The sequence below is a fragment of the Haliaeetus leucocephalus genome, unplaced genomic scaffold (assembly GCF_000737465.1).
Source record: "Haliaeetus leucocephalus isolate CR32 unplaced genomic scaffold, Haliaeetus_leucocephalus-4.0 Scaffold339, whole genome shotgun sequence".
NCBI lineage: Eukaryota > Metazoa > Chordata > Aves > Accipitriformes > Accipitridae > Haliaeetus > Haliaeetus leucocephalus.
This window is the reverse complement of record NW_010972775.1, coordinates 7,826,720-7,854,549: the sequence shown is the minus strand read 5'-3', so window position 1 is coordinate 7,854,549 and position 27,830 is coordinate 7,826,720. Positions and strand designations below refer to the sequence as shown.

General features: G+C 37.3%; 1 protein-coding gene across 1 annotated transcript in view; it reads right to left on the bottom strand.

The window, feature by feature from the left end:
- Positions 1 to 1,167: 1,167 nt before the first annotated feature.
- The window catches only part of SLTM (SAFB-like, transcription modulator), a 27,184-nt gene continuing 521 nt past the window's right edge, over positions 1,168 to 27,830 (bottom strand). Inside the window, exons 2-21 of the mRNA XM_010572270.1 lie at positions 27,298 to 27,385; positions 18,350 to 18,414; positions 17,864 to 18,049; positions 17,376 to 17,423; positions 16,328 to 16,355; positions 14,496 to 14,964; positions 13,882 to 13,931; positions 11,770 to 11,888; positions 10,047 to 10,196; positions 9,847 to 9,956; positions 9,598 to 9,758; positions 9,161 to 9,252; positions 8,774 to 8,937; positions 7,525 to 7,699; positions 6,791 to 6,915; positions 4,913 to 5,083; positions 3,720 to 4,034; positions 3,113 to 3,251; positions 2,175 to 2,332; positions 1,168 to 1,819 (exon numbers count right to left, since the gene is read on the bottom strand). Of these exons, the coding sequence (XP_010570572.1) occupies positions 1,711 to 1,819; positions 2,175 to 2,332; positions 3,113 to 3,251; positions 3,720 to 4,034; positions 4,913 to 5,083; positions 6,791 to 6,915; positions 7,525 to 7,699; positions 8,774 to 8,937; positions 9,161 to 9,252; positions 9,598 to 9,758; positions 9,847 to 9,956; positions 10,047 to 10,196; positions 11,770 to 11,888; positions 13,882 to 13,931; positions 14,496 to 14,964; positions 16,328 to 16,355; positions 17,376 to 17,423; positions 17,864 to 18,049; positions 18,350 to 18,414; positions 27,298 to 27,385 (2,922 nt within the window). The 3' untranslated portion in view covers positions 1,168 to 1,710. The remainder of the gene's footprint in view (positions 1,820 to 2,174; positions 2,333 to 3,112; positions 3,252 to 3,719; positions 4,035 to 4,912; positions 5,084 to 6,790; positions 6,916 to 7,524; positions 7,700 to 8,773; positions 8,938 to 9,160; positions 9,253 to 9,597; positions 9,759 to 9,846; positions 9,957 to 10,046; positions 10,197 to 11,769; positions 11,889 to 13,881; positions 13,932 to 14,495; positions 14,965 to 16,327; positions 16,356 to 17,375; positions 17,424 to 17,863; positions 18,050 to 18,349; positions 18,415 to 27,297; positions 27,386 to 27,830) is intronic.

Genomic DNA, 27,830 nt, shown 5'->3' with positions numbered 1-27,830 from the left:
CTTTTTAAATGCACTCTGAACTTGTACTTTCTCTTGCAAACACCTGCAAAAAAACTCAGTAAATTGAACTTCTTAGAATTGAACAACAGCGATGTATTAAATGCATCAAGATAAGTTACTTACTGGATAAATGTGTCCTGAGACAGCGTATTTCTTTTGTTTAAACCTAAATATTTGTCAGTCGTGAATATTCATAAAGGATTAATTATAGCAAATGCTGTTATACCAGGTTTCTGTCTCCTTCCATCTTTCCTGAAAGGCTACTTACTCAGAAACAATTTAGTTTAACTTGCTTTCTGCTACTTAATTCCTCTGGAGCACTGCAGGTACTTAGCAGTTCTTCCACACAGCAAGCAGACTATAACCGAGGCTGGCAAAGATCCATGTGCAACATCAGCATGTTCTTACTGGCTCCTGCTTTAAAATTTGTAACTTAAATCATTCTTTAAAAGACAATCTGGACCAGTGAAAGCTTCCAGCTGTTAGTCAAATACTACTTTACAAGCTCTTCTTATGGTCTGTTAGTGAGGTCCTCTGTTAATTTCTGTAACTATCCAATTTGGTAAAGCTGTGTAGTGGATTAGATTTGGTCCCCCCACCCTTTTTATTTTTTTACTTGCTAAACAGCAGTGTTGTAACTATATACTTATGTTGGCTGGGTAATAGATGAGTCTCGGGGTGACTACCTAACATTTCTGATTGGGCCTGGTCAAGAAAGATTTAACATAGGCCATGCAATGTTAAATAAAACCACAAGGTTTAAAAGATGCATCTCTCTTGCTTGAGACCCCATCAGTGAACACTTGCAGGTATACCTGAACAAGACTGCATATATAGAATTCTCCAACCACTGTATGCAAAGTTCATTTGTGGTAGTCTGGTTTAAAAAAACCAGTTGTATCAAAGTTCTGCTCTTTGCTTAGCAAAGCTCTGGCAAACTGTAAAATTATTTCTTTACTACCAAAAAATAAAGGAGCACTCATGGGAGGCCTAAGCTTTCTTGTGCTATCAAATTTGCTTCTACACTTTATATTCAGTAACAGCGAAGGAGACAAAGAAGTCTTAGTTGGAAGCTAATGGCACCCATGTTTTGATTTGCTATACCAACATGTCTGTTTAATTCTCTCTTCCCCAAAGACTTGTTTCAAAGACTTACTAGAAGCTATACAGAATATGAAGGTTTATTTCAAAAGAATACATTTGCAAGAATACACATAAATGCACTCAATGTAACAGTACCTTCTGCAAAAATAGGTTACATAATACCCAGTAATGAAAGAAAAATCTTATTTCTCTACAAATTAGAAAGCAGAGATAATAGCCTGGACAACCTTCAAAATGGAGGTTATAGTTGTGTATGTTGTGATAAGTAGCTAACTTTAAAGCATGACACCACAGAGCTAATGTTGGTAAATCAAACTACTAGCACACAGCTGCAAACTATTCTTTTATACAGGATTAACAAATATTTTGGTTCCAATTTGTTTTTACACAGCTCTAGTGCCTCAGGGAAAATGCTTATCAAAGATACACAAAAACTATCCAAAATTACAACGTAACTATTAAAACGCCTCCAAAATTGAGAGGAAAGTAATCATGTTAAATTAAAAAAATTTAACCAGGACTTCCAGACAAGATTTCCTGTTTTTAATCAGAGAAAGTTTACAAGAGATTTCAATAAGTTATCTTGAAACCAAGCAGCTGTAGGTCTTAGAATCTTCGTGGAGGTCCACCTTTAAATGGCTTAAATCCTGAGCCACTTCCCCTCTGCATGGAATTGCCTGTGATCTGTACAACTCTATTAATTGGTGAAGAGTTACTGGAAACAAAGGTTTTAAAAAAGTGTTAAGTTATGATAAGGTTCTAAACTCTTGGTGTACAGGTAAGAACACTGTTACAACTTATAGCACTCAACTGTTAAACCTGAAGTCTCAAAAGACACAAGAGACTTTGCAAGAAGTCACTTGCTTCTGTGCAGCCCAACAATACTGCCACTAGCAATACGACCATTGTGGAGCCATGTGCTGGCATGGAAACATGGGTTTGTATTTTGTGCAGCAGCAAACCATCCACAGAAAGTAATGCTGCTTGCACTGAGACTACTGTACTGCCTAATCATAACCAAAGCTTTAAGAGGTCAGTAGGGAACAGAGAGGAAGGAGTAGTTTTGGTACCTTGTATGTGGAGACATCATGCCACCTCCTCCACGGCCATCTCCCATTCTCCTTGTGTCATGATACCCACTTCCTTGAGAACTAGGTCCATGCCATTCTTTTCTTGGTCCAGTTTCACGACTATGGCGTTCAACAACATGTCTGTCCTCATTATAGTGCTAGTAAGAAAGTGATAGTCATTTTCAGAATGAAAGGCATATTTCGTTATCAACAGGAAAAGAGCTTTTCAAGAAAGTTAAGCTTACAGCTTATATATATATATAAATATAGAAAAGTCAAGCATCTTGTAAGATTTCAGTCCACAGGCAGCTAACCCATGCTTATATGGGTCCTGTTAAAAATAACTCTAAATAACAAAAAGACACTAATTTGCAATAATGACAGTGTGGGTATGCAGGGAGTGAAGTTCCATGAGCTCGTACTTTACTCCCAGTTATGCCCTGATCTCATATAATCAGACAAGCATGTTCCATATGGCTACAGAAAGAGAAAGACTATTTTTTAAAAATGCTTGAGGATCTAGTAGCATGGAGCAATTTAGTCTGTAGACTTTAAGGACAAATCTTACTGGTTTTTCTCTCAGTAGCACATTGCAGTTAACAATTACAATGATAAACTGCACTGAAAGTAGCAGGCAGTGTAAGGTTAAAACCCTGAAAACATAGGATGACAACAAATTCTTAAAAGTCCAATCAGCAACTCATTCAGGCATTGTTCTGATCTACCTGAAAGATGCTAATCATAAAAAAAAATTGGGTATGTTTTCTGCAATTTCTAGGCTTATTAAAAAACTCAACAAAAAAGAACCTTAAAAAAACCTAACTTGAAAATACCCAGGATGCTTGCTAATGATTTATATCATGCTATATGGTCATTTTTCCAGCGTGATTTTGCCTTTTCCAGTCTCTCATGCACACAAACACAAGAAGATGACTCACTTGTCCTCCACCTCTTTCTCCCATCACGCCTCGTTCTCCTTCCCTGCTTCCATACCCAGAAGCACTGCTACGGCTACCAGGAGGTGCACCTCTCACATGTCCAGACACTTCTCTTCCTGATCGATCTGGCCTCTCACCTCTGTAAAAATTGCTTTTATCAAAATTTTGCTTTCAGTATAACAGAATTGGTACCAAATCATAGCACATGTAGACTTTGAAGATTCCGTTTCGTTTCTCAGGTTCCTAGCAACTTGCAGTTAGCTTCTGAGAAATATTCTTTTAGATCTATGTAGCTCTCTAAATAATTAAAGCTTACAGGTTATTGGTTTACATCCGCATTCTTGCACAAAAGCCTCCTTACTGTATGTTGCTACACACGATTAAGAATAGACTGCTGGGAGTCAGCATCAACTTTACAGATGAGGTTTAGCATATGTGACAACCTACACACAAATTTTTTTCTAATGCTTTTGGGAAATGACTTTGCCATTCTTTAGGAAGGGGTCTGTTCTGTCTTTACACATCAGTTCTTGAGGAATTGCTACTATGGATAAATTCTGCAAGAATCAGTACCTTCACTAGTTTGTTGGTTACCCAGCATATTTACCTGCCGTCCCGTTTGTCTGTGTTTATGCTTCCCTCACTCTTCCAATTTGTTTGTCTAGGTGGATTTGAACCAGTCTCTCTTGGATGTCGACCATGTGGTATTTCAGGTCTGTCATGAATTATCACTGTTCTTCTTTCATCTCTGTCTCCTCGCACTTCTCGTCTGTCTGTATCTCGAAGTTCACTTCTTGGCTGTGGTGGTTCATTTCTTCTGGACTCACTGAAGTTCTTAGGATATCTCTCAAACCCTGGCTCTTCCCTTCGTGCTGTTGGGCGAGTCTTTTTTGCTTCACCTTGATTTACAAAACGTTCTCGCCTAAGTTGATAAAGTAGGAAAAAGTAATTTAGTTGTCTCCCATTTTCCCATTTCTCTGCACATGTAAGCACATGCATGAGTATACAAAAATAGTATTCATCTTTATGTTACATGTTTATTACTATCTATGTGGTATATAACTCAAAGATCCTTCCCACCCCAAATTATATTTATTTCTACAATTGTCATTTTGAGCTGAAGTTCTTGCAGCCAGTTTAACATTTCTTTATGCATTTATCTGTTCTCATTTTGGTCAGCTGAATTTAAGCAATTGTAGGGCCTCCTTTTTGCCTAGTATGAAGCAGACGGCATGCTAGATTTCTCAAGTTGGCTAGAAAATATAATTCTAATCCATTGCAGCATAAAAGCAGAAGTCCAGAAGCTACAATTATGTGGTCTTTATAACTGGTTATTGGAGATATTTAATGGAAACATGAAGTTGAGTCTGGAACCAGCACTTACTGCACAGTTGCATGGATCCTCATAAATACGACTCGTGCAAGTAATGCTCTCAACTCTCATTAAATCCATTGCTTTTAGCCTTGCTTCTTAAGGAGGTAAGTTACCAAGTAGGACAGATCTAATCCATCGGAACCCACTTATGACTAGATGTGAAAGAGGAATAATCGCAAAAATTCTGTTGAAACTTCACCCAAAAAAGAACACCAGGCAGCTAATCTAAAGTCCTCAGAGAAAAGCTGACTAGATTCCATGATATAAATGGCCGGCCCTGAAGATACAAGATATTTTAGGACACCACTGCAATTCTGCATCAAAACTGTATAAAGCCTTTAGTACCATTTTAAATTTTGAACAGTTAAGAGTGAAATACACAGAGGTGTTAGCAAGCAAATACCTGCCCTATTACCTAAACTTACCTATCAAAAGAAGATGATGGAACAGAAGAACCTTCTGGATATCGTCCTCGTTCTCTGTGATCAAAATCATTAAACCTGTTCTGCTGGCGACTGTAATCTGAACCGTGACTAAAACGTGCATCTGTATCAAGAGCCATCTTCTTATTCTCATTCCAGTAAGGATCATCTCTCCTTTAAGCAAAGCAAATGAACCCTCAGTTACATGTATCCAAATCAAGGCCTAATATACTGAGAAATGAGTCAGTTGTCTGTTTTAAAGACACTCATTTAACCTTTGGAAAGCCACTAACAAAAGGTAGACTCTTTAAATAGTAGTGAACAAAATAATTTAAGGAAAAGAACCCTAAGACACCCCTCTGTTTGAAGCTGTCCTGGTTTCAGCTGGGATAGAGTTAACTGTCTTCCTAGTAGCTGGGACAGTGCTATGTTTTGAGTTCACTATGAGAAGAATGTTGATAACACTGATGTTTTCAGTTGTTGCTAAGTAATGTTTAGACTATAGTCAAGGATTTTTCAGCTTCTCATGCCCAGCCAGCGAGAAAGCTGGAGGGGCACAAGAAGTTGTCACAGGACACAGCCAGGACACCTGACCCAAAGTGGCCAACAGGGTATTCCATACCATGGGACATCCCATCTAGTATAGGAACTGGAAAGTGGGGATGGGGAATTGCCGCTCGGGGACTAGCTGGGTGTCGGTCGACGGGTGGTGAGCAATTGCCCTGCGCATCATTTGTACATTCCAATCCTTCTATTACTACTGTTGTCATTTTATTAGTGTTATCATTATTAGTTTCTTCTTTTCTGTTCTATTAAACCGTTCTTATCTCAACCCAGGAGTTTTACTTCTTTTTCCCGATTTTCTCCCCCATCCCACTGGATGGGGGGGAGTGAGTGAGCGGCTGCGTGGTGCTTAGTTGCTGGCTGGGGTTAAACCACGACAGAAGTGCAAATTAAAGAAATAAAATAGCAATAAAATAGGTAATAAAAATCTAAGCAATAGTATACCATGTTGGGCAGTTTAAAAGAAAAAACAAAACCCCAACAAAAACATCACTGTAGCAAGATTTTGCCTTGAAAGTAGCCTTCTAGGAAAAAAAAAATTGCCCTCTAGGGGAAAAAAAAAAACCACAACAAAAAAACCCCACCCCCAAAACAACCACCCACAAATCAGAACAGCTTTTTCAGGAAAGAATACTGTAGGAAACATCACAGCCTTGCTTACTAGAAACATTCAGGTACAGTCTCTATGATAAGAATATGAGATACGGAAGTGTATCATCAGTACCCTTGAAAAATGAAGCTGTCTTTATTCCTCTGGTGAAGAAATATTAGTGTTCTGCTACTGTATCTACCATGACAACTTACATTTACCTTCCATTGTACCACTGATATGTCAATTTTATGGCTAAGGTCTCAGTCCTATTCTTATAATCAAATAAGGATCAAAGCCAGGTCAATTCATGTGGCTCAAACAGCAAATAACAGATGTCATCAGCTTCAGGAAAAATTAAAAGCAATCACATTGACTTACTGAACCATCGATTTACCAGAAATGTGAATTCTTAACAAAGTAGAAGCTTGAAATTTCAACCATTGAGGCAGAAGAACAACTTTTCTCAGCAAATGCACTGAATTGTGTTACGCTCTTTTCATACAGTAAGAATTAATTCAGGGGATGCTTCTCTTATTTCAAAACTCTCTCCTACACATAAGGTGTGTTTCACACACTGGGCATAAACTGATGTCAAAAACAAATACCAGAAATCCAGTTCTTCTGTGAAGACTTAAGGTACAAATGCATTTTCAAGTCTGACACAGGGCTGGTAGCTGTTTCTTTTTACTAAGTGCTGTAAAACAATGGTTTGAGAATTAGATTACCTGTGATCTACATCACGTGGACGTTTCAAAGAATTCCTCTTTTCCTGTTCATAACGAAGTTGCTGCTGTTGTCGACGAAGCTCCTCCCTTTCACGAGCAATACGCTCTGCTTCTTTTCGACGTTCCTACCACGAAAGGGAAGGGTGAATAAACACAACAAACAAAATAGCTCTTGATTAGAGATACCTATAGAAGAGTTAGCAAGTATACGGAATTAATACTTGATCGTTTTCTATTAAAGGCTATCTGATGTAATTAATCCTTGGATAGCAGCTCAGATTAAAGAGTATAAGGAATACTTGTCTAAAAAAAAAGTAGACAACAGATCTGGAGAAGCTATTGCCTGTTAGAAATATCTTCGGGTAATTTCTTGTATTGCTGCTGTATTTGCTACCCAGAAACACATCTCACTAAGTTTGCAGTGACATTATCTAGGAAAAAACCTAGTAAAATAATGGAAGGCTAGTATGGGCAATATGATCTGCTGTACTTCAGTTTTAGAGACAGAAACATATAGCCACCACATAAACCAGCAGCAACAATTTGCCGTCAAATTACTCACAGGTCAAGCAAACAAGATAAAAGATTACTGTTGTTGTACATTGTGGATTATGTAATGTTTGGTTGGTTCTTTTATGGGCTAGGTGGGCAAAGAGAAAAATTCACCTTAAGTGCAAACTGGGTTATACTCCAAAATGATATTGCACTACAGTCCAAAATATAAATGTGCATACCTGTTCAATACGAACACGTTCTCTTTCCAAACGCTCCCGTTCCATTCTTTCCCTCTCTAGTTTTTGCCTTTCAATTTCTAATCGTTCCCTTTCTCTCTGCAAGCATTCTTCTCGTTCATGCATTATTCGTATGCGTTCTCTCTCACGACGCTCCCTCTCAGCAATTTCTCTTCGCCTAAAGGGGAAAAAAAAAAAAAAAAAAAAAAAAAAGAGGTAGCAGAAACTGATCTGAAAAATTTTCTCATCCAAAACTAACATCACCTTAGGCACAGACATTAAAAACAAACTATTTGAGAGTAAGCTCTTGACAGAAGTCTTGGTATCAGAAGTCTATACTTTTAGCCCCAAGTAGCCAAACTGGTTTTAGCATACTCTACACCATTTAAGCAGACAACAGATACTAGGAAAAGTTATATCAAGAATCATCAGTCTTGACGTATTTTATGCTGTACTCATATTTCTATGTTGTCATCTGGCAGACAATAACAACAAAGAACATGATTTGGATCTTAAAAATAAATGCTATTTTAGCTCTTGGCCTCTTCAAGCTAACAAAACATTTACTTATTGGTTTTTGTCCAAAAATAAGACAGAATAACATGATCATTCCGACTTGCATAGGTTAGGTATACTTGTCAACAGCTTCATTTTGCTTGCTTCTTCCCATCCCCTATAGTAGAGCTTACAAAAAGCAGGAAAGGCATTTTCTCCTTTAAGCTTTACGCTTCCTGGGAATTCCTTTGTTTAGGGAAATCCAGCTAACAAAACAAGTCATTTAACTATCCTTTGCAAACTTTTGGCCATATGAAAAGAGTAGAATAGAATAGTGTAGCCATTTAGACCTTTTATTTAAAGGGACAAGATTGTATTATGCTTGATTTGTCATTTAGATATACAACAGTTCCCCGTTTAAAAACGAACCAACCGACCAACCCCAAACACTATTTTTGGCCGCATCTCGTAGCCAACTTCTCATCTTTTCAAAAAGAGAACTGGCATGCAGTAACACTTATGAGATACAACCCCCCCCATAACAAACACTACGCTAAGTGTGTACATATATGGCTATTAAAAGATCAAACAAAAATTTTGGAGTCTTTTAATTCATATAAAGATACTGTTAGGTAGAGTCCCAGACTTTAACATCTGAGTAAAAGGCTTGACAGAATGCATTCTGATTAGATTTCTAAATACAGTATCTGATCAATTAATGTATAAAATAGCCTTTATCAAAAAGTTGAATTACTACCTTCGGAGTTCAACAGCTCGTCGTATTCTTTCCAATCGAACCATGTGTTCTCGCAATCTCTGTTCCTTCATCTTTTCAAAAGGCAAGATATCCTTTCTACCCCTGTATTCCCTGAATTTCACTTTATCTTGAATAATACGCTCTTTGTTCCTCAATATCTGTGGCTATAGATAGAGATTACAATGGTTATTTCAGAAGTCTCATTCATTTAGGGAGATTTCTGGATGCTATGTTCAAGTATAATTAACTACTTAGCTATCCCAAAGCATACAAAGCTTCTATCTAAGCTTAACAGTTTGTGATAGTTTATTGACTCTTCAGTGAAAATATCAACTGTAAGGTAGTATCAAACCAGGTAAGGATTACATCAAATCTATAGATACTTACTTTATCAAACCTTCCCCTTCTAACTGTCCTAGTGTGGCCTTGATCTCCTTTTGTTTGGTCTAAAACTACAACTTGACCTGGGCTTTTACCACCTAGTGAAGGGGGGAGAAAAAAAAAAAAGAAAAAAAAAAAAAAAAAAAAAAAGGTTTAAAACACACACACACATCCCTATTTGCCTATTACAGATTTTCCTTAGTGATATTTCTAAATCTCTAAATAGAACTGTTACTGGTAGAAGCATACCAGCACGTCTCTGTAATTAAGTAGTAATATAAAATATGGAAGCTTTTACATCAGCTCTAAAGTAATATATGTTACTGGAGTCTAAAAAAAGAACAGATGTTTAATTGTCTGGTTTCCAGTAAGAGCAAGAACATGCCCCCAAAACAAGTCAGACACACAGATTCAACAGGAGGAAACATGGCTATATTGCATACTTATTCTTTTCTTTTCTTCAGTTTTTTTAGTGGATTCTTGATTAGGGCCACTTGCTCCATTATCACTCTTCTCATCTTTACCTTCTGTTTTCTTGGCTTCTTTACTTTCTTTTTTTTCAGATTTCTCAGATTTCTTTTCTTCTTTTTTGGTTGATGGAGTTCTTGTTAGGAAAGAAACACATAAATGCAATGAGGAAAATTCAACTTAAAGGATTTTCACGACTTCAGAAGACATGTGAAATTTCTTACTTGCTGGCTTTATCACTTGATGCAGTCTTTTTATCTCCCACGCTTCTACCTGAACCAGACTTCTCATCACTTTCCTTCTTCAACTCCTTTTTGGAAGGATCGCCTTTCACCTATATTTTTTTCCAAAAGCAAATGGGTTAATACAGATTCTTGCATAAGATGGTCTATTTTGGGAAAAATTTTCATTTTATTAAACCTACTTTCTCAACAGAAATTTGTTGTCCATGCAGCTCTGTTCGATGAAGATGTGCAATACACCTAGCCACTTCTGTACTAGAAGACATAGTTACTATGCCGTAACATTTTGCCCCTGGGCTTCGTGCATTTGTGACCACCTTTGCACCAAGTACCTACATAAAGAGGTAAAATTTAAGTTTTGAGAGAGACATTTCTAGTAAGGAAGCAATGGTATTCCAATAATATTTTTACCCTAGTATATAAAACCCCAAACAAACAAACAAAAACCCCACCCCACTAGAAAGACTGACATTCCAAGTTTTCAAAAAGCATCTAATTCCACAGGAAGCTGCAGCTTTGAGAACTTTATCCCAACTTTCACATCAAGCCATATTAATGCTTATATCCTGTTTTGACCAGACACATTATCTAAATGATTCTTTTGACAGCTACTGTCAAAACTCGTTCACAGAAACACCACTGATCTGAATTTGACAGTTCATCTCTGACAGATGAACCCCCACAAAAAAGTCAGCAGCTGCCAATTAATGGCAGGAAGGTATACGCAGTATTATGTGGTAACTTAATAAGGGAGCCAATGTGTCAGTTAAGCAATTTTAGCAACCAGCTCTCTGACACCTGCTTCTTGAGAAAGCATTAAGCTTTGTGTTCCTGCTCCTTGCTAAAATTCCTATGACTACTAGGTCCAGTCTTCTTGATATAGTCATGCTCTAATGCAACAATTTTATCTTTCTAGCAGCCTGTAATGGTAGAGTCATTTAAAAATCACATATTTCCCTATTAATTTAAAACTGGGAAGCTAAGTAAATACAGGTACCAAGCATCTTTACAGCAAACACAGCCAAAGAATTGGAAGTTTTAACAAAATATACTCTCAGGTTTCAATACTTGTGAAGGCATTAAATAAAATCACCTACTAAATTCATAAGAAAAATCAGATATCCAATAATCAGTACACATACTCGATATTCACAGTGCTAAGGTTCTAACTAGTTCCCAAGATGCAATAATTTCATAACTGCACAGGCTTATACAAACACTATGAATTCACATAGTTATCAGCAACACCTTTGAGAAAATGAGAACAACTGCAACAAAAACTTTTCAGAAGACTGCTTAGCTTATATGGATTCTGCATTGTTCTATGGAATTTGTATGTTAAATTAAACCAAAATCCAGGAAAACAGACTTAGTTTAAGCAGCCTGTAAAAAAATTCATTAAGTCATTAAAAGAGTCCCCGAAAGAACAGACATTAACTGTCACTTTTTTTTACCTATTTTTCCCCATTCATAAGCCCTCAGAACACATTTTAAAAACAAGTCTCCCAAAGCAGCATGTTCTATGAAGACTGTTTGTATTACAATTTTACTGGTTAGCACATTATCTTACACTCACGGTTAAATACAGTTGCTGCAAGAGAACATTATTTAATTTTAAAGAAAACTTTTTCAACCCAGTCCTGACCAGTCATATTTGTAACATATCTATTGCCTCTATCTTACCTCAACAGGAAAAAAAAATTCTTAGAAAATTAACATATGGTTCTTCCTGTATGCACGCACTCTTACTTTACATGCTGAAAGTACTGGGTTTTTTTTAGATAACACTGGTCAGACATTTAATCTCAGACTTTTACTTAAATCAAGTATTACTCAATTTCTGTAACTGAATAGAGGAGGGGGGGAGACACACACAACACACATGGTATCACACCCATGAAATACCTTTCCATATTTGCCAAAGAGATTTTTCAAGTCAGCAGCTTTTGTGTTGGAAGAGAGTCCGCTAACCCACAGGTTTCTAGTTGAACTTCCACTGCTACCACTAACACTGCTTGCACTTCCTGAAACAAGTTTTACAAAACAGCCAAAAAATTAAGGAGACAAAGATACCATGAATATTGAACTAAACTCTTGCTGAAAAGAGAAACTTAGCCTGTTACCTTTAAGTAACTGTTTATCCGGTTACCTTTCTTGAAAAGACTTCTATATAAAAAAAATATATGCCATAAGATTTCATTCATTTAGCCATGTATTGAAACCAACAGCTTGGCTAACTCATACCCAGATGACAGAGCTAGAAAAACCATACAATTCTTTGTTAAAGGCATGCTTTACCCCTCATTTGGGTATGTACATTTAGCTTCAACTTCTGGTTCTTATCAATAACTTCCATCCAAGAAAATTTTTTTTAGCACCCAACATTTGTTCTTCATCAGTACATCTTTACTCACATTAACAAAGAGATGGCAGAAAGGTAAATAGGGGAGACTTAGTTAATCCTAGCCTCCAGAATAACATGGTTAATTTCCACAACTTCTTGAAGTATCTGCCCTGCATCCAAAGCAGCTTTTTAAAACTACTGCTGGATGTAGAACTGGATGCAACCCACCAAAATGATTTCCCGCATACTAAGGAAAGTACTGAAGAAAAGCTGGAGGAACATTATGTGCTTTAAACACCAACACCTCCCCGTCCCCCCCATATATTAGCCATTTTTGCAACAACATAGAACTAAGAACTGCAGAGATTCATGTAATCTTATTCCCAGTATCTTTTAGTCTTATATTATTTAGGTCAGCTTGTTGTTGTTGTTTGCTGCTAAATGTATGAACTACTTTTGAGTATGTTAAAACGTAGCCAGTCATACAGGCAAGACCAGAACTGGATCTCCAGCTGAACAGTTGGAAAATCTGGTGGTATGCAGTTTTAAAAGGTAATTTAACCACGTTGAGGAAAAAGGTTAGTTTTCCTTCTTCAACGCATCAAGATGAACCCAGGGCAAAAGGCAACAAACCTCAGTTATTGTCAAACCAAGATTATCTTGATAATCCTAGATATCTTAATAAACTGTGATACAGTTAGAATATCATTAAAGAGCCACTATACTGGCTTTGGCTATGTATTTTAAGACAGCCTCATGATAGTTACTATTACAGTTATATATGCTACATGAAAGCAGATTTGTTGTATCTTCATTTAATTTCATTGTAAGCATATAACTCCCATGAAAAGACATGCATCTACAGAAAACTGAATTATGTCTGTCACAAAAATTTCTTCTCAAAAATTCATTTATCAGGTAAAGTTCCATTCATCCATTAGTGATATGGAAGAGATTTGTGACAAAGGTTTTTGGCAGAGAGCTAGTAGGTAAAATAGGGAGACACATGAGCTTATACAAATGCATTTGTTCAATAATGAACCATCAGTATAACTGGTGATATTAATGTGCTCTTGAGCTCCGCTCTTTGAATTTGTAAGCATAATACAGGGGTTTATGGTAACAGATGGAAACTCCAAGGTAGACAAACAGGTCCAACTTTAATGCACTGAACAGCCACAAGTGCCATTTTGCTAGCTGGCATCTCAGCTCTTATACTTGGTTGAGAGTTCACTTTATTTAAAAATGAGCTAGAATTAAAAACAAGACAAAAAAATTCATTGGTGTTACGTTTAAGTACTTGCAATTATTTTTCACTTGTTCTGCGTATAACATCAATCCAAACCGTTGTAAGCTACAGCAGGCTTATCTGAAAATTACACCTTGTCATCAAAACAAAGACTTGGGAAACGTTAAGTGGAATTTGCTCCCCAAAATATTATGAAATAGGAGATTTTCATTGAGTTTTTATTTTTGATCTTATGAGGAATCTAGCATAAGGAGAAAAAAATATACAGACACATACATATAGCTAACAACTACTGTACTTCTAGCATAATTTACTACAGATGGACAAGTTCAATTATATAAGCCATTTTAGAACGTGGCAAGCAATTTCTCAAACAGGAAAGCATTTAGTTCAAGACAATACTACCCTAATTTGTAATAGTTACCTTTATCATCCTTTGATGTTGTCTTGCTTTCTTTAGATTCCTTAGTAGAGCTAGAGAAGCAAATTAAAAATCAGAAGAAAATTGAAAATACAGAATTTGATAAGTGTTGTATTTTATACTACTAATACTAATAGACAAGTTAACATTTCAAAAAATAAAAATAAAAAAGGGCTAGACTGTATATTTGAACAAATGATTCCCTTATGGATTCTTGCACTGATTTTTCCCCAAGATGCCTGAAGATCTAGATTTTCTGACAACTCTATTCAGTGGATATATGGCAATCTTCTCCAGATTTCAGGACGGGGACTTGACTTCATTTTGTGTTCTTAGAACTGATAGCTGTTCATTACCATCATCACAAGGACATTTAAAAAAATCGTCAATTTGAAAAAAATAAATAAATGCTGACAATTCGACAATGCAATCAGTAGGACATAGTGTCTATACGAAGATCTTGAATTTTAAAAAGTAACTTATGGCGGTCAAAAAAATCTATAGGCAGAAGCATAGGATACTAATTATAAGATTCTTGCTGCTACCCCCTTAATGTAGAGTGATCTTATTGAATGCTGGTACTCAGTATCGTAAAGAACTGACATAGAAAAACAAACCTCTTTGCTTGACCAGAGGCCCCAGTAGACGAGGGACCTTTCTTCAAAGTATCCTTTTCTTTGTCTCCAGATTCTGCTTTCTTTGAACTTTCTCTGGCTTCCTTCTTGACGGGATCACCCTTCACGCAGTCTTCCTTCTTACCATCTTTATGGTTCTCTGTCATCTCATAGTCCTTGCTTTCCTTCTCCAGGCTCTGTGAAATGGTATCCTGCCCATCCTTTGGCTTACTTGCTTCAGAATCTGTAATTTTCACATTTTTACCTGTTTCTAGGAGGTCATCACCATCAAAATCCAGAGTGATGGCATCTTCAGCCTGGATTGTAACCGATATGTTATCATCCTCAGCTTCTTTCACAGAGGTGTTAGCTTCCATCTCTTCGTGAGCCGTGTGATCAGCCTCAGCTAGGCTTTCTTCTGAAGGAAGAGGTTTAGATACTTCTTGTGTACCATCACCAGAACCTGCTTTATCTAAGAGGATTTAACAGGAATAAATATGGCAAAACAAGAAGTTTAAACAATTTCATATGCATAAGCTAGAATAGGACCTAGAAAATACAAAGCCAGTTATTAGCACTGATGGATCGTTAGAAAAAAAACACAAGGTGTATTAACACAAATATAAATCCTTTACCCAGGATTACTTATTCTTCATGGCAAAACACATTTTCTAGAGACAAATACCAAAACATTAGGAGGGAGAATATGGTTCCATCCTGGAGATACCCGTTCTTCATAAGAATTATCCATTTTCCAGTTTAGGATTTAGCGTTCCAGAAGAAAATAGTTGCTTTGGACGCTCACAGTTTGATTTAATCTGTCTTTGAATCTTCCTGGTTCTAGGACTTCTAACCTTCCCAAATCCGAAAGAATTACAGTCTTGGAGAATTTCAGCCAGTCTTCCACGCTGGTGTTGTCTTCTGCTTTTCCTTTCTAGGCAGTTGTTTGGCAGTCAAGTTAGCTGTACAAGGCTGCTGCAGAACGTGGAGGAGTGAGCTTTAATCCAGAGTTCGTAGACAAATGGTTCTCAGTCTTCATCCACTGGACAGATTTTCCATCTCAGTCCCACATAGGCATCTCCAGCCGTATTCTTGGATTTGCACAGATGAGACACTTCAGCCATGGGGTCCCTCGTACACATGGAGTCTGTAGTTTTATCCTGTAACTTCACTAATGTGTTTATTCCATCTTGTGTAAAGTGATGGTGTTCCATGTCCTTTCTAGTCCACAATACGTAGAATCCTTAAGACTTCTGTCCAGGAAGTCTGTTTGCCTAAATGCATTACATTCCTTCTATAGTTTCACTAATGAGCACAGCTTAAAAAAAGGTAGCCACTCCACAGGTTTCCAAACACTTGTTTCACCATCCTATATACAACTGATATTTCTAAGTGACAGTAAGTCAAGCATATGATGGTCCATACATTTGTTGGGTGCTCAAGTTCAGTGTAAGGGTGTATTGTTTCACTCAATTAAACATCAGTTACTGCAGTGCAAGTTGGAAGCTTCTGCATCAAGACTTACCGTATATTAAAATCAGAGTCCTTCAATACTATGTTTTTTTTCATTAAGAATCATAGTATTACAACTATATTATACATCCACCACAGTAACTGATAAGTACTGCAATCAACTCTTAAGAGTAAAATAACTCTTAGGAGTGAATTAAACCCACTAACTGCAATGATTCCAGGTGCTGAGCTCAATAAGGAGACAACTGATACTTAGTACTGGAGACAAGCCTAGTATTAGTAAAGAGATTGAATATAACAGGAGAAAGCTGCCTGCTCTACCAGACTAAAGACCTCTGAACTCTACTAAACTTTAAACATACCTTTCTCATTTTCTTCATCTTCACCATCCTGCAAGAAAAGGAAGTCAAGACTAAATGTCTCCTACTTTAAAACTAAGCAGAACAGCTCATATTTTCCACAGAATTTCTATTGTATGAAGGCAAGTTAGTGAACTGAAAACTCTTTCCAAAGAAAATATGATCTAGAAATCAAGCCTGTGCATCTCCCTTATCAAATCACTGAAGATTTGTACAAAACTTCACTGGTATCTATCTATCTGTAATGCTTGCAGTTCGCAATTGGTTGGAACACACAGCTATTTTATTTCCTGCCCCCACCCGCCTTAACTCAACAGGACATTTCTAAACTGTCCCATGTCTTGCTAAAGCCTTCAGAATGGATGTCACACTGCTGATTACTACCTTCAATGAAATGCAAGCAATCCATCATTAGCTTTAAAAGCTTAGGACAGAAGTCAGAAACTAGGCAGACTTCCTCCACTAAGTACTTAAATATGAAACCGTGATTTTAATAGGTATTTACTTATTTATCATCAGCCTCACTGAGCAAGACATGCTATATGAGATGTCCCTTTTCAGACATCTATTCCATGTAACTCAGAATTAATTTCTGAACTTAAAGATGTTACAGATGTCAGTATTAACAACAACAAAACCCAACCCCAAACCACCCCCCCACCCCCAAACACTCTCCAAAAGCAAATATCTACATTAAAACAGGAGTTTTAAACTCCTGTATAGGCTGTATATACTATGTTAGCATTTGGCATAGCCCTCTGAAGTGTTTTTAAAAGAATTTGAAACATAGTGCTTGCTAGGTCTATGCAAGTCTATGAATACTCCCAAATTGTAGACAGGAATTTGCACTTAAATAGGACATCTTATTTGGAAATAACAATTATCTGCATTATAAAAAAAATATGAATGAAAGCTTCCCATACAGTTTACCTTTACTGTATTACACCATCTGACTCTAAGATGCATGCTGGAACAAAAAGCCAGTCTAAAGTGATCTTTTCCAACTAAATAGACATGAAGATCTGCTTAACAGAACTGATTTGGAACTTACATGGACAGTTGGGAAAGTGTAGTCTTCTATGTCTTGACCTTCATTTTCCTATAAGAACATAAAAGGGACTTGCTCAGCAAACTATTTGTAAGACACTTAAAACATTCGGAGAGTCAAGAGATTCAGTTAACTCAGAAAACATTTTAGTTACGTAGATACACACTCAATAAGGTCAACATCAATGGGCAGTTCTCATGACTTGCATCTTTCAGTTCAGTGTTCAGATTATGTATGTTGCTACTAGTACCAGGGAAAAGGACCTCTTAGGAACTCTGTATGGATTTGGTAGAATTTTAGCAATCAATGCCACATTTGTTTCAGGACTATTCAAACACAGGTCAAGGAGAACAGAAAGAAAAAAGTACCAAATTATCTTTTTAAAGATAAGCAAGAAACTGAAAAACTAGTTCTGACTTCCTAGTAATACAAACACACACAAAACCCGTACATTTTGCTGGTAAAAATGCATGTAGAATACAACAAAGTACCTGACTTTCAGAATCCTTTTCTGCATCTTCTGTTGTCTCTGCTGGCTCCAGGTCATGGTATCTTTTCTTTTCTGCAGAGGGTAGTTCTTTAGAATTCAAGTTCTCATCTTCAACAGATTCTTTGAAGTCCTTTAATTCATCATTTCCATCTTGATCACTTGCATCTTGAGTCTCCAATTCACTTTCCTTTTGGTGTGAACAACAAATATTTGGCATAACTAAGGGTATTAGCTATATTCTGAAAAATTCACTGCTAGAATCACTGTTTCTGCAAAATACTATATCACATGCATAATAAAAATTCATAGCATATTTAAAAAACCCCACACCTTCACACCCTTAGGCATCACAGCTGTGAACACAGTAAAAACAATGCTCCAAATTTCCACATAAATTAGCGCATAGAAAATGGAACTTTTTTTGGTAAATAAAGCCAAACATTAAACTTAAATACAAACTGGGAAAAAATTTACATACTTTTATTACCTTGACAAAGGAATCATCTTCAACTGATGCATCACCAGCTAATTCATCAGCTTCCTGCTTTTTACCTGAAATGATAGGATATGCTAATGACTAGAGCTGCTACGTAGAGCAGACTTTCTTTCAATACTGACTATGTGTTGGGCCTTAGTTTTTTATTCTTGATATGCTCTGGTTTATCTAACTGTTCACTATAATATAACTCTCCCAAAATTGAGTATTTTTAAGGTGAGGAGAAAAAACGTCCGCCGAGTGAGCATGAACAATAATGCTATTGCATAAACAAGCAGTTACATCCAAGTTAGTGATTTTAATACCAATCCTACTTTGAGTGATAATGGAATTCAGGAGAACATTAAACTGTATGCTTCTAGAATTACTGGAGTCAACTAGACATTATGACTTAAGACTTTGGAAAGGCTTGCTTAATAGGATAATTAGCATCACAGAGCAATTTAGGGACCTCTAAAGGTCATCTAGTCCACCCAACCTGCTGAAAGTAGAACTAAGTTCCAAGTGTGGTTGGATTGCTCAGGCTTTTATCTATCTGTGTTTTTGAGTATCCACAAGTATGGCAATTGCAAGCCTCTCCAAGCCACCTTTCTCAGTGCTTTTCATCACTAGAGGGAACAATGAACAGAAGAACTGAGTCAGGTGAAGCACTGGGGTTTTCTACATATTCTTTACTGCACTAAGGGCATGTTCCATTGAAGAATTCTGTTCTTCCAGCACACACACACTTTTCTCTAATAGAGATGCCGCTGTGGAGATGACTAGACACAGTTCCCTTTGGAACCCATTGCATTTCCTTAATCTTCTGCAAAAACAAGACTAAAGAACACTAGATATAAATATCTCCACACAAATGCACACTTTGTAGAGCATTCTGTCTCCCTGGTTCCTTCTATCAAAGATTAGCCTATGCAATGGTTTTCAGTAGCTCAAGGTACAGAAGCAGTTCTGTTAGGAAGCGGCTTTACTACCTTCTACTGAAACAGTGTCAATTCAAGATGCAAGCGAGATGGCAGTCATGATCAGCACTTAATGCTTTATTTTTTGACATCACATCTTCCCTCATCCCTGCATCCTCTAATGAATTGCTAAATCAGTTCTATAGATACTCAAAAGGAATAGAAAAGACAAACATAAGCCAAAGTTTGATACAGTATGGACATTTCTGCTACCTGGAATAGTCAATTTTGGTCAACAATTAATTTCCACAGTTTTTAAAACACAGTTCTTAAATTGCATTTCAAATCTGGAAACTGCTCAACTACAGGCCAAGAAGAGAGACTACTGTTTTGATTTTACTTAGATTCCAGTTGTTTTTACTCATTCCACTGAAAGGTGGAACTCTTGACAGTACTCCTATATACAGCATATTGTTGTTTTGAGTTCAGACGCACATTAGTCTCCAGGAAAAGACACATGGCAGAAATTATTTCTACAATTGCAAAACATGAGATCTAAACATTCAGATCTAAATACACAGAGACCTTGCTGCTGATTTTACTTCATTTAAAACAAACAAAACATTTCTGTTTTATATTGGTAATGCAATAGATTTGTGAGATTTTGGTGCAAAAAGCCAGCAGCATGGTATACTTAAGGAAGCTAGCTTTCCTCAGAAAGAGCAGTGCACTTACACTGGAAAGGACAGTTTTTGATATGCATCACGGCTGATACCTGAAAGCAAAACTAACCCAAATTTTGTATTACTATTTTAGCATTCTGTGATAGAATCTACAGCCACAGATATCTTCAATATAAATAAAAAGCAGTGAGAAACAGCAAGGATTTCTACACACATTTAACTGTTTTCCGTTTTACCCCTCTCACATTTCAGTTCTTTAGTTTGTTAAACCTGAAAGACCAATTTTTCCCACATCCCATATCCAGCCAGGCATATATAGAGACAGGCAAACACACACAGCAGATGCTAGACACATTTAGCAACTATCTAGCATATAGCTATTTAAATTCACTCATTTTGCCTGAGGAAATCTGGCAGATGAACTAGAACTCAGACTTTATAGGGAATAGAAAAAAAAAAAAAATTGACAAAGCTACCTCAAGTTAGTCCCATCATTCTGCAATACCAACTAGAAAACTATATTTTATTGGCATGTTCTTATCAAGAGGAAGTTATACCTTTCAGTAATGAAGTTGTCCATATCTTTTGTTTGCTGCTAGATTAAGCCAGACAGGAATATATGTTTTCATTAGCCTTTCTTTAATCTGCCTGTCTTTACAGTAAGACCCATTTACTCGGAGTACCAGATGTATTCCAAGGTGTAAGAAAACCTCAACGATGACCTTCACTTTTCAGCTTCAAGTCAGAAAGTGGTAGGAAGTTTGCTTTCCCTCTCAGTTCTGTGTTTTGGGTTACTTTGATCTGGCTAGAGTCACATTGCTCAAAAGTGGCACTTCAAGGTTCTGATACAGATAGTTTTCAGACATTGGTACAGTAACTTGTCAAAAAGCCAGCGTCCACAAAAATTCAAAAGTTTTCCACACTGATACTTATTCACAATGGACTGCTGCAAGGCACACTTGGCTCATAATTTCACACAACTAATCAGATTGCAACAAACACCTTTCAGAAACTGACTGTTTCTGTTAACTTATTCAAGACCAGTATCACTTTGAGGAAAATAACTGGGATTAAAAGGTATGTTAACAATCACAGTCAGAACAGCTGGACCTTCTGCAGACAACAGGCATAGCAAGTCTCAAGTCACACAAGTTGTCAACACATGATAAATTTTCTGCACAGGTTTTTCTGTGGCTATTGAAAATGTCAGTGGTGTAAGCAGCACTCACCACAAATCTGGGTGCCTAACACCACAAGTACTAATTTACCTTGGAATGATGGCACTCCTTTACAAGCCATGCTCAATCCCTTTTCTGGCAATAGCAATTGCTACACACCATAAAATTGCAACAGACTGTTTACATATAGAATGAATAGTCTCCTTAGAAGCAAGCAGAAGATTTAGAAGATCTTTCAAATGTTGGTTTAACATTATGCAGGTTTAGCTTTCATCTCATTTACGAGCCTTACAGTAGCATAAGCTTGCTCTACCTATTCAAGGTCCTCTACATGAGAAATTCAAGCTGAGTGTATAAGAATTATAGAAGAGTGTATTTGGACAAGTCTTAAACAAACTAGACATCTGCATCTCATGCAGAAATAGAGTGACACACTCATCATAAAATTCTGGAAGAATTAGTGTTTGTATTTCTTCTGTTATTCCTGCTGAAACACCCAACAGGGTTCTGTCATACCTGATGCCAAAGATTCATCAAAAACATGGGATAGGAGGCAAAAAGGAAGAAGGGGAAAGAATATGTTTACAATGGAATAAACTCGTTATAGTGTTATTTAGTTAAGAGGTCTGCTGCGATTCAAGTAGTATCATTTGCCACAATATTAACAAAAGTAAATGATCCTGTTACATTTCTGTATTCTTAAATGGTATCATAGGATAACAAGAATATTTAAGTCTTCAACAGTGTCTGCAGGATACTGCTTTTAGTCATTTATGGTTTTTAGAAAGGATGTACTTCGCACAGTCAAATACTCTCTAGAGAATCACTGACTTGCTCATAAGATTTGCCATCATTTGTAATCATATGATTAAACATTCATAACTCTTTCTAGTGCAGCTCATTAGAGACACCACTCACCCCCACCTTAATGAAATTACATAGGAAGTATTTGGCAAGATTACTTCTTCCTATCTGAGGGCACATGGAAGCCTTACCTACAGTTTGTTGTACATCATTTATATCTCACTTCAATAAGGCATGATATATCATAACTTAAACAATGAAAGCAATTTTCCAATATTGGAACCACCTATGCAAAGTGATTCTAAGGTTCAGTCTGCACGTTATTTTTCAAGTGTCGATTACAACTTACAATATCTTAAATTTCTATCATCAATACTGACTTCAGGTATTTTAGCTTAATAATTCCCTCCTGCCAGAGAAAAATTCTTTTCTACACATCATCTACTCATTAACATGCAAGAAGAAAGTCTAGTTTAAAAGGAATGCTCTCTTTACAAATAATTTACATACATCTTTCCTCAAAAGACGGAATGTATTCAATTCCTTATAATGTACTCTGTCTTGAATAAAACACTTGAGAAAGAGTAGGGTATCAACAGTTGGTTTAATCTTGACAGAAATACTTAAAAGTTTGCAGGGATATATAGAGTGATTGAACACCACTGGTCACATACCTAGGAATAATAATAAATTAGCAAACCTACTTTATGAGTCAATTAAGACAGACATGCCTTGTAACATTAAGAGGCCGAACTAGCAGTGCAACAACACTGTGTGCAAGGGCACCCCCCCCCCCCCAAAGAAATTTTGGAAAAGCCCCTTTTCAATCCTTACTATTTTATTCAGCAACTGCAAAGCAGATCAACAGAACCAGCCACTGAGAAGCAGCAACAAAGTAGCTACCTGCTTGCCTTGAAAAATAAAAGAATTTTAAAAAGCAGGTCAACAAAGATCAGGAAGAAGATTAATTTAGAAAATTTATTCTGAAAAAAAAATCATTTAGAAAAAATTGAAAACTCAGGTTACTCAAGATTAAAATCAAGGCATTTATACTAGTACCCTGCAGATCATGTCATGTATGTAACATGGCCATAAGACACCTATTTTCAGTGCAGTTGAGAATCCCTATCTTTCTCCAGCAATGATTCATTGGGCAGGAAAACTGATCTACCTCTGGACAAGCTTGCCGCACAGCAGAGTGTTTCAGAAATCAAATCACAGAACTATAGTAACACATGTTAACAACTCAGAAGAAGAAATAATGAACTGACAGTTTGTTAAAATAGTTATTTTAATATTCCTGAAGAACAGATGACATCATGACAAATTATTTCCCCGACTCCACTCTTCTTTTGAAGGCCAACAGTATACAACTTTATTTTGTTGTTTGTTTAAGTAACTAAACAGTTTTAATACAGAAGTCAAAATTATTTGGGCAATAGTATAAGCCAGCCACTGTCAGCTGTCAGCATCTGATCTCAGAAACAGTATTGTCAAATTGGAAATTCAGTCGGAAACTAGAGGGGTACTTAAGACACGAAGTAATAGGTGTCTAACTGGCTGCAGAAACCTGAAGAGCAGCAAATAAATGTCTTTGCTCACATTAATACTCTGAGGTTAAAATTGATTAGCCTAAAATCTGTTCTTCATCCACACTAATTCCAAAACTTGACAGAAAAGTAACTTTCAATCACCAAGTTATGATGTATCAATATGCTACAATATTCTTTACTACAGATACTTCAAAGGAACGTTCACGTCAGAAACATTTGAAAAATATTTCATGCTAGCAGTAAAGTAACTTCCTCTAGATACCAGAATAAGCAGCAGAATGTTCAGGCTTGAAAAGAACAGCTTTTTCTAAAAACTGTAACCTTTTTACAAAAAGAGAAATTTGTCCATAGCTACTAAATTCGAGGGTGGAGAGGCACAGCTGAAGCAATTAAAGATGGAGTACTTGGTATTTGTTCCATCTTTAAGCTTTCAAACTTTAATTGGCAAAACCAGCTGATCTCACCTGCATAACTGTTCTGATTGGCTGTTCTGCAGTTCTTCTTTATCCTGAATATGAAATTAGCTTCTGGAAAAAGTGTTAGATTTTGACCAACTTTGCATACAGGATTGATCAAGGATTCTTGTTGGATTACAGCATCCATCCACAAGCATTCTTCAAGTAATGATGCAAAATTCTCCAATTATATACTTTCCCAATGAAGATCCACATGGCTCCCTCTATGTTATCTCAGTTTTGGGCAAGTCAGTAAATGCCCTATTTTAAATACGACTCCTTTTTCATACAATAGCTTATCCTGCAGAACTTGGTAAGGGACACTGGCGAGCTGCTGTTTGTTTTGAGAGAAATAAGGTCTACATTCAAACACTTTAGTCAAGACCTTATTCTTCTAGTCATGGTGTTTTACAGATTTTCTTCCTACCTCATAGCAAGTTGGCTTTGTATCATCATTGTCAAAAGCTTGTCACAGTCCAACAAAAATCTGCAGTATATACTCGGTTGATAAATCAATTTATCAGGCCATCACGAAATTCTGTTTTATGAAAGCAAATCCCATTCTTAGGCTCATTCCTATTCTTCTCCATTTTTGTCAACATACACACAAAAAAAGCAACAAGAAGGAAAACAAATATATCACACACACACACACCCCCCCCACTATTCCCCCTCTAATTCAGCCTGCATCAATACTGCAGATCAATGTTTTCTAACAGACAGTGCTAGGGAATTAGACATTTCCACAGACCTTGAGAGTTGCAATAAAACTGGCTACAAAAGACACTCAGATCTAGAAATGGTAGCCATCTGACATTGTTCATGATTTTTCGGAAGGGAAATCTCCTTCCTCCCTCCCATTCACCTCTCTGGCTGCTGTGAGGAGGTTTATCCATTACTCCCACTCCCTGGCCTTTTCTAAGGCTGTATTTTCTTTGTAAATGAGTATCTAATATTCCTACCCTCCTTTGTACAGCAAGAATATCATGGGGAAAAAAATACCATAGGACTAGTGCCGTTAATTTTATCACTGGACAGCAGTAAAATAATTAAAGACTCATTAGTATTAGTCTGAAGCTGTGGGGCAGGGGGAAAGCATGCATTAGCAAAAGGCCTAGAGCAATCTGTTGGCAAAATCAGTAAAGGATGCAACACTGCTCATAGTGAAGAGCATGTACAAGCACAAGGAGGATCAAGTTAGGTAGTTTTAAATGAAAATTCAGTCCTACTGAATTCAGTTGATGGGCACGCATCCCTCCCATGCCTTTGAAAGTTACCAATGACACATTAGGGAAAGGATTTTTGAAGCCCTAGATTTCCAAGTTTTGAGGGACACTTTCTGGTTACTAGTAACATATTTCAGCAGAAAGCACCAGAGAGGGAGATGACATCAGAATCAGCAGTTAACACAGACAAGGAATAGTTAAAACAAAGAATATATTCTTTCTTACAATTAGAAGTAAACCAGTAAGATCAAAAAAGATTTTCCCTAGACAAATTAGTGAGTTTTTCTTGTTCCACACTTTAAGATTAATACAGCATGAACCTCTCATGCTTTTGGCGCAAAATTTGCTCATAGGACTTTTGTAATCCAAAAAGTAATGAGGAAAAACTCTTGCACTTGCAAAGTGAGCAGGTAACAACTTCATGAAGATTGTATTTTACTTTGAGATTTAGCAAGAAAGTATATGTCATGCCTTACAATTCAATTCCACAGAAGAGGTGGCAGGGAACAGCTACTGAAGCCCTCCCTCAGGCAGCAGCATCACTAGCAGGCAAAGTACTTTTGCAGAAGCAAAACAGTATAACTAAACAAGAAGCTGGTTCAAGAACATTATGCACATCATGACATTAGTTTGGAGAACAGGAGGATGAAAAGCAGCAGATAAGAAGTGTTGCTTGCAGAGAACAAGTAGCCATTTAGATCTCTACATGAAAAATCATGGAAGTGTTTCCTTATTTAGCTTCCATGTAGTTTTCTTAAGCGTCAGTTACCTTTTCAGAGTAGGGAATAAAGTAATATCACGGAAGAAAATGAAACCACATTGTGAAACAGGTTATTTCCTTTCACTTTTCTACTGTCAAAAGCACAGATAAGTTATTCAAACTTTCTAAGCAGATAGATTTTATTATTAAATTCCCCATTTGCAGCACCAGACAAAAGCATGAATAATCACTTCCGCCACAAACCTCAGCCTAAGACAAGTGACAGTGGTATAAGATTGAGCATTTCCAAAACAGGTATCTATAGCACATGTATGAACATTCTTAGCATGTGCGTTCAGTGAAGAATGCTATGCATAAAACAGACATTTCCTTTCCCAGTATAACTTGATTATGGATGCTCCCAGAACAACAGAAAACAAAAATCCAAACAAAAATCTCCCAGAACCCAAACTTACAAAACAATATTTAAATACTTATGCAAAAGAAAACAGAGCCAACACAATCACTGCCAAACAGATTGGTATAGAATCTAAATAATTATTTTTCACAACAGAAAAACTAAAATCTCTTAATTAGGCATTTCACAGTAAGCCTTCAGAGCCCATTCAGGAAATCCATATTTGTAAGTCCTGTCTTCACTAAAAAGTATGCTAGTAAACCCACACAATACAGTCCTCTTCAGGCAGTGACCCCCTACCACATAGTATTACTGCAAGGGTGGTGAGGCACGGGAACAGGTTGCCCAGAGAGGTTGCAGATGCCCCATCCCTGGAAGTGTTCAAGGCCAAGTTGGATGGGGCTTTGAGCAACCTGGTCTAGTGGAAGGTGTCCCTGCCCATGGCAGGGGGTTGGAACTAGATGATCTTTAAGGTCCCTTCCAACCCAAACCATTCTATGATCACCGTACACTCATTACTAGCCTAAATCCAGCACCTTCTCACGGCTAAAGAACCTCTTAGTTCTCCCCTTGCTGTTGCACAGATACTCTTGGACAACGCAGAGATACCCATCCCTGGCACCAGAGCCGCACAGCAGTTCCTATACCCACTTTCCACCTGTAACACTCCATGTTCAGGATCTCTGTTAACGCAGCATATTCCAAAAATCTCACAGATCATCTAACACGGTCTCAGCACACGCAGCACAAGTCTCCAGGATCTGCAGGCAGTACAGCCACTACTTCATAACACATGTCTTAACCCACCCATTTTCCATATATATCCAGCATCCCTATACATTGCCTATATACATTGGCTGAAAACAGATGAGTAAGGCAAAAGATGTCTTACATGACACGAGTCATAAACAGTAAAGTCACAACTGTATCCTAACTACAGGCCACAGTTCCATGCTCCTTCTTTGAGGTGATATATGCAACAAAAACTGCTTAAGAACGTAATGTATATGAAGAGATCTTAACCTTTGCTTTTAGTTGGTTTCTTGGTGGGTGTGTCAGCTGAAACAGTTATTTCAATATTATCTGGATCGCCTCCTTCCTCTTCAATAGCCTAAATGAGACAAAAAAATACAATTTTTAGCAGATTTCAGTGGGAAGCTAGACAATTTGACATCAGTAGAAGTCAGTGAGCCAAACAATCGTTTTTGTCCATCTCAAAAATATTTTATAAAACACTTTGGGTTGAACCTTTCACTTACAGCTGAAGGAGATGGGGTGAATGCTAATGACAATGTCAAGATTTTAAGCTGTTAAAATGACGTTTTTAAAGTACAGCTTATCAAGGATCAGCACATTTCTCACTGGAAACATAACACTAGCAGGCCACTACGACGTCCAGGATGACATTAAGGGCAGCACAGAAAAGGAGGCAGGGAAGCACAGCAACCCTACAGCGACAACCGGCCCCGGGGCTCACCCCGGCGACCGCCCGACCAGCTCCAGCGCCCGGGGCGGCAGGAGGGCCGCAAGGCCGCAGGGCGAGCTCCGCCGGCCGG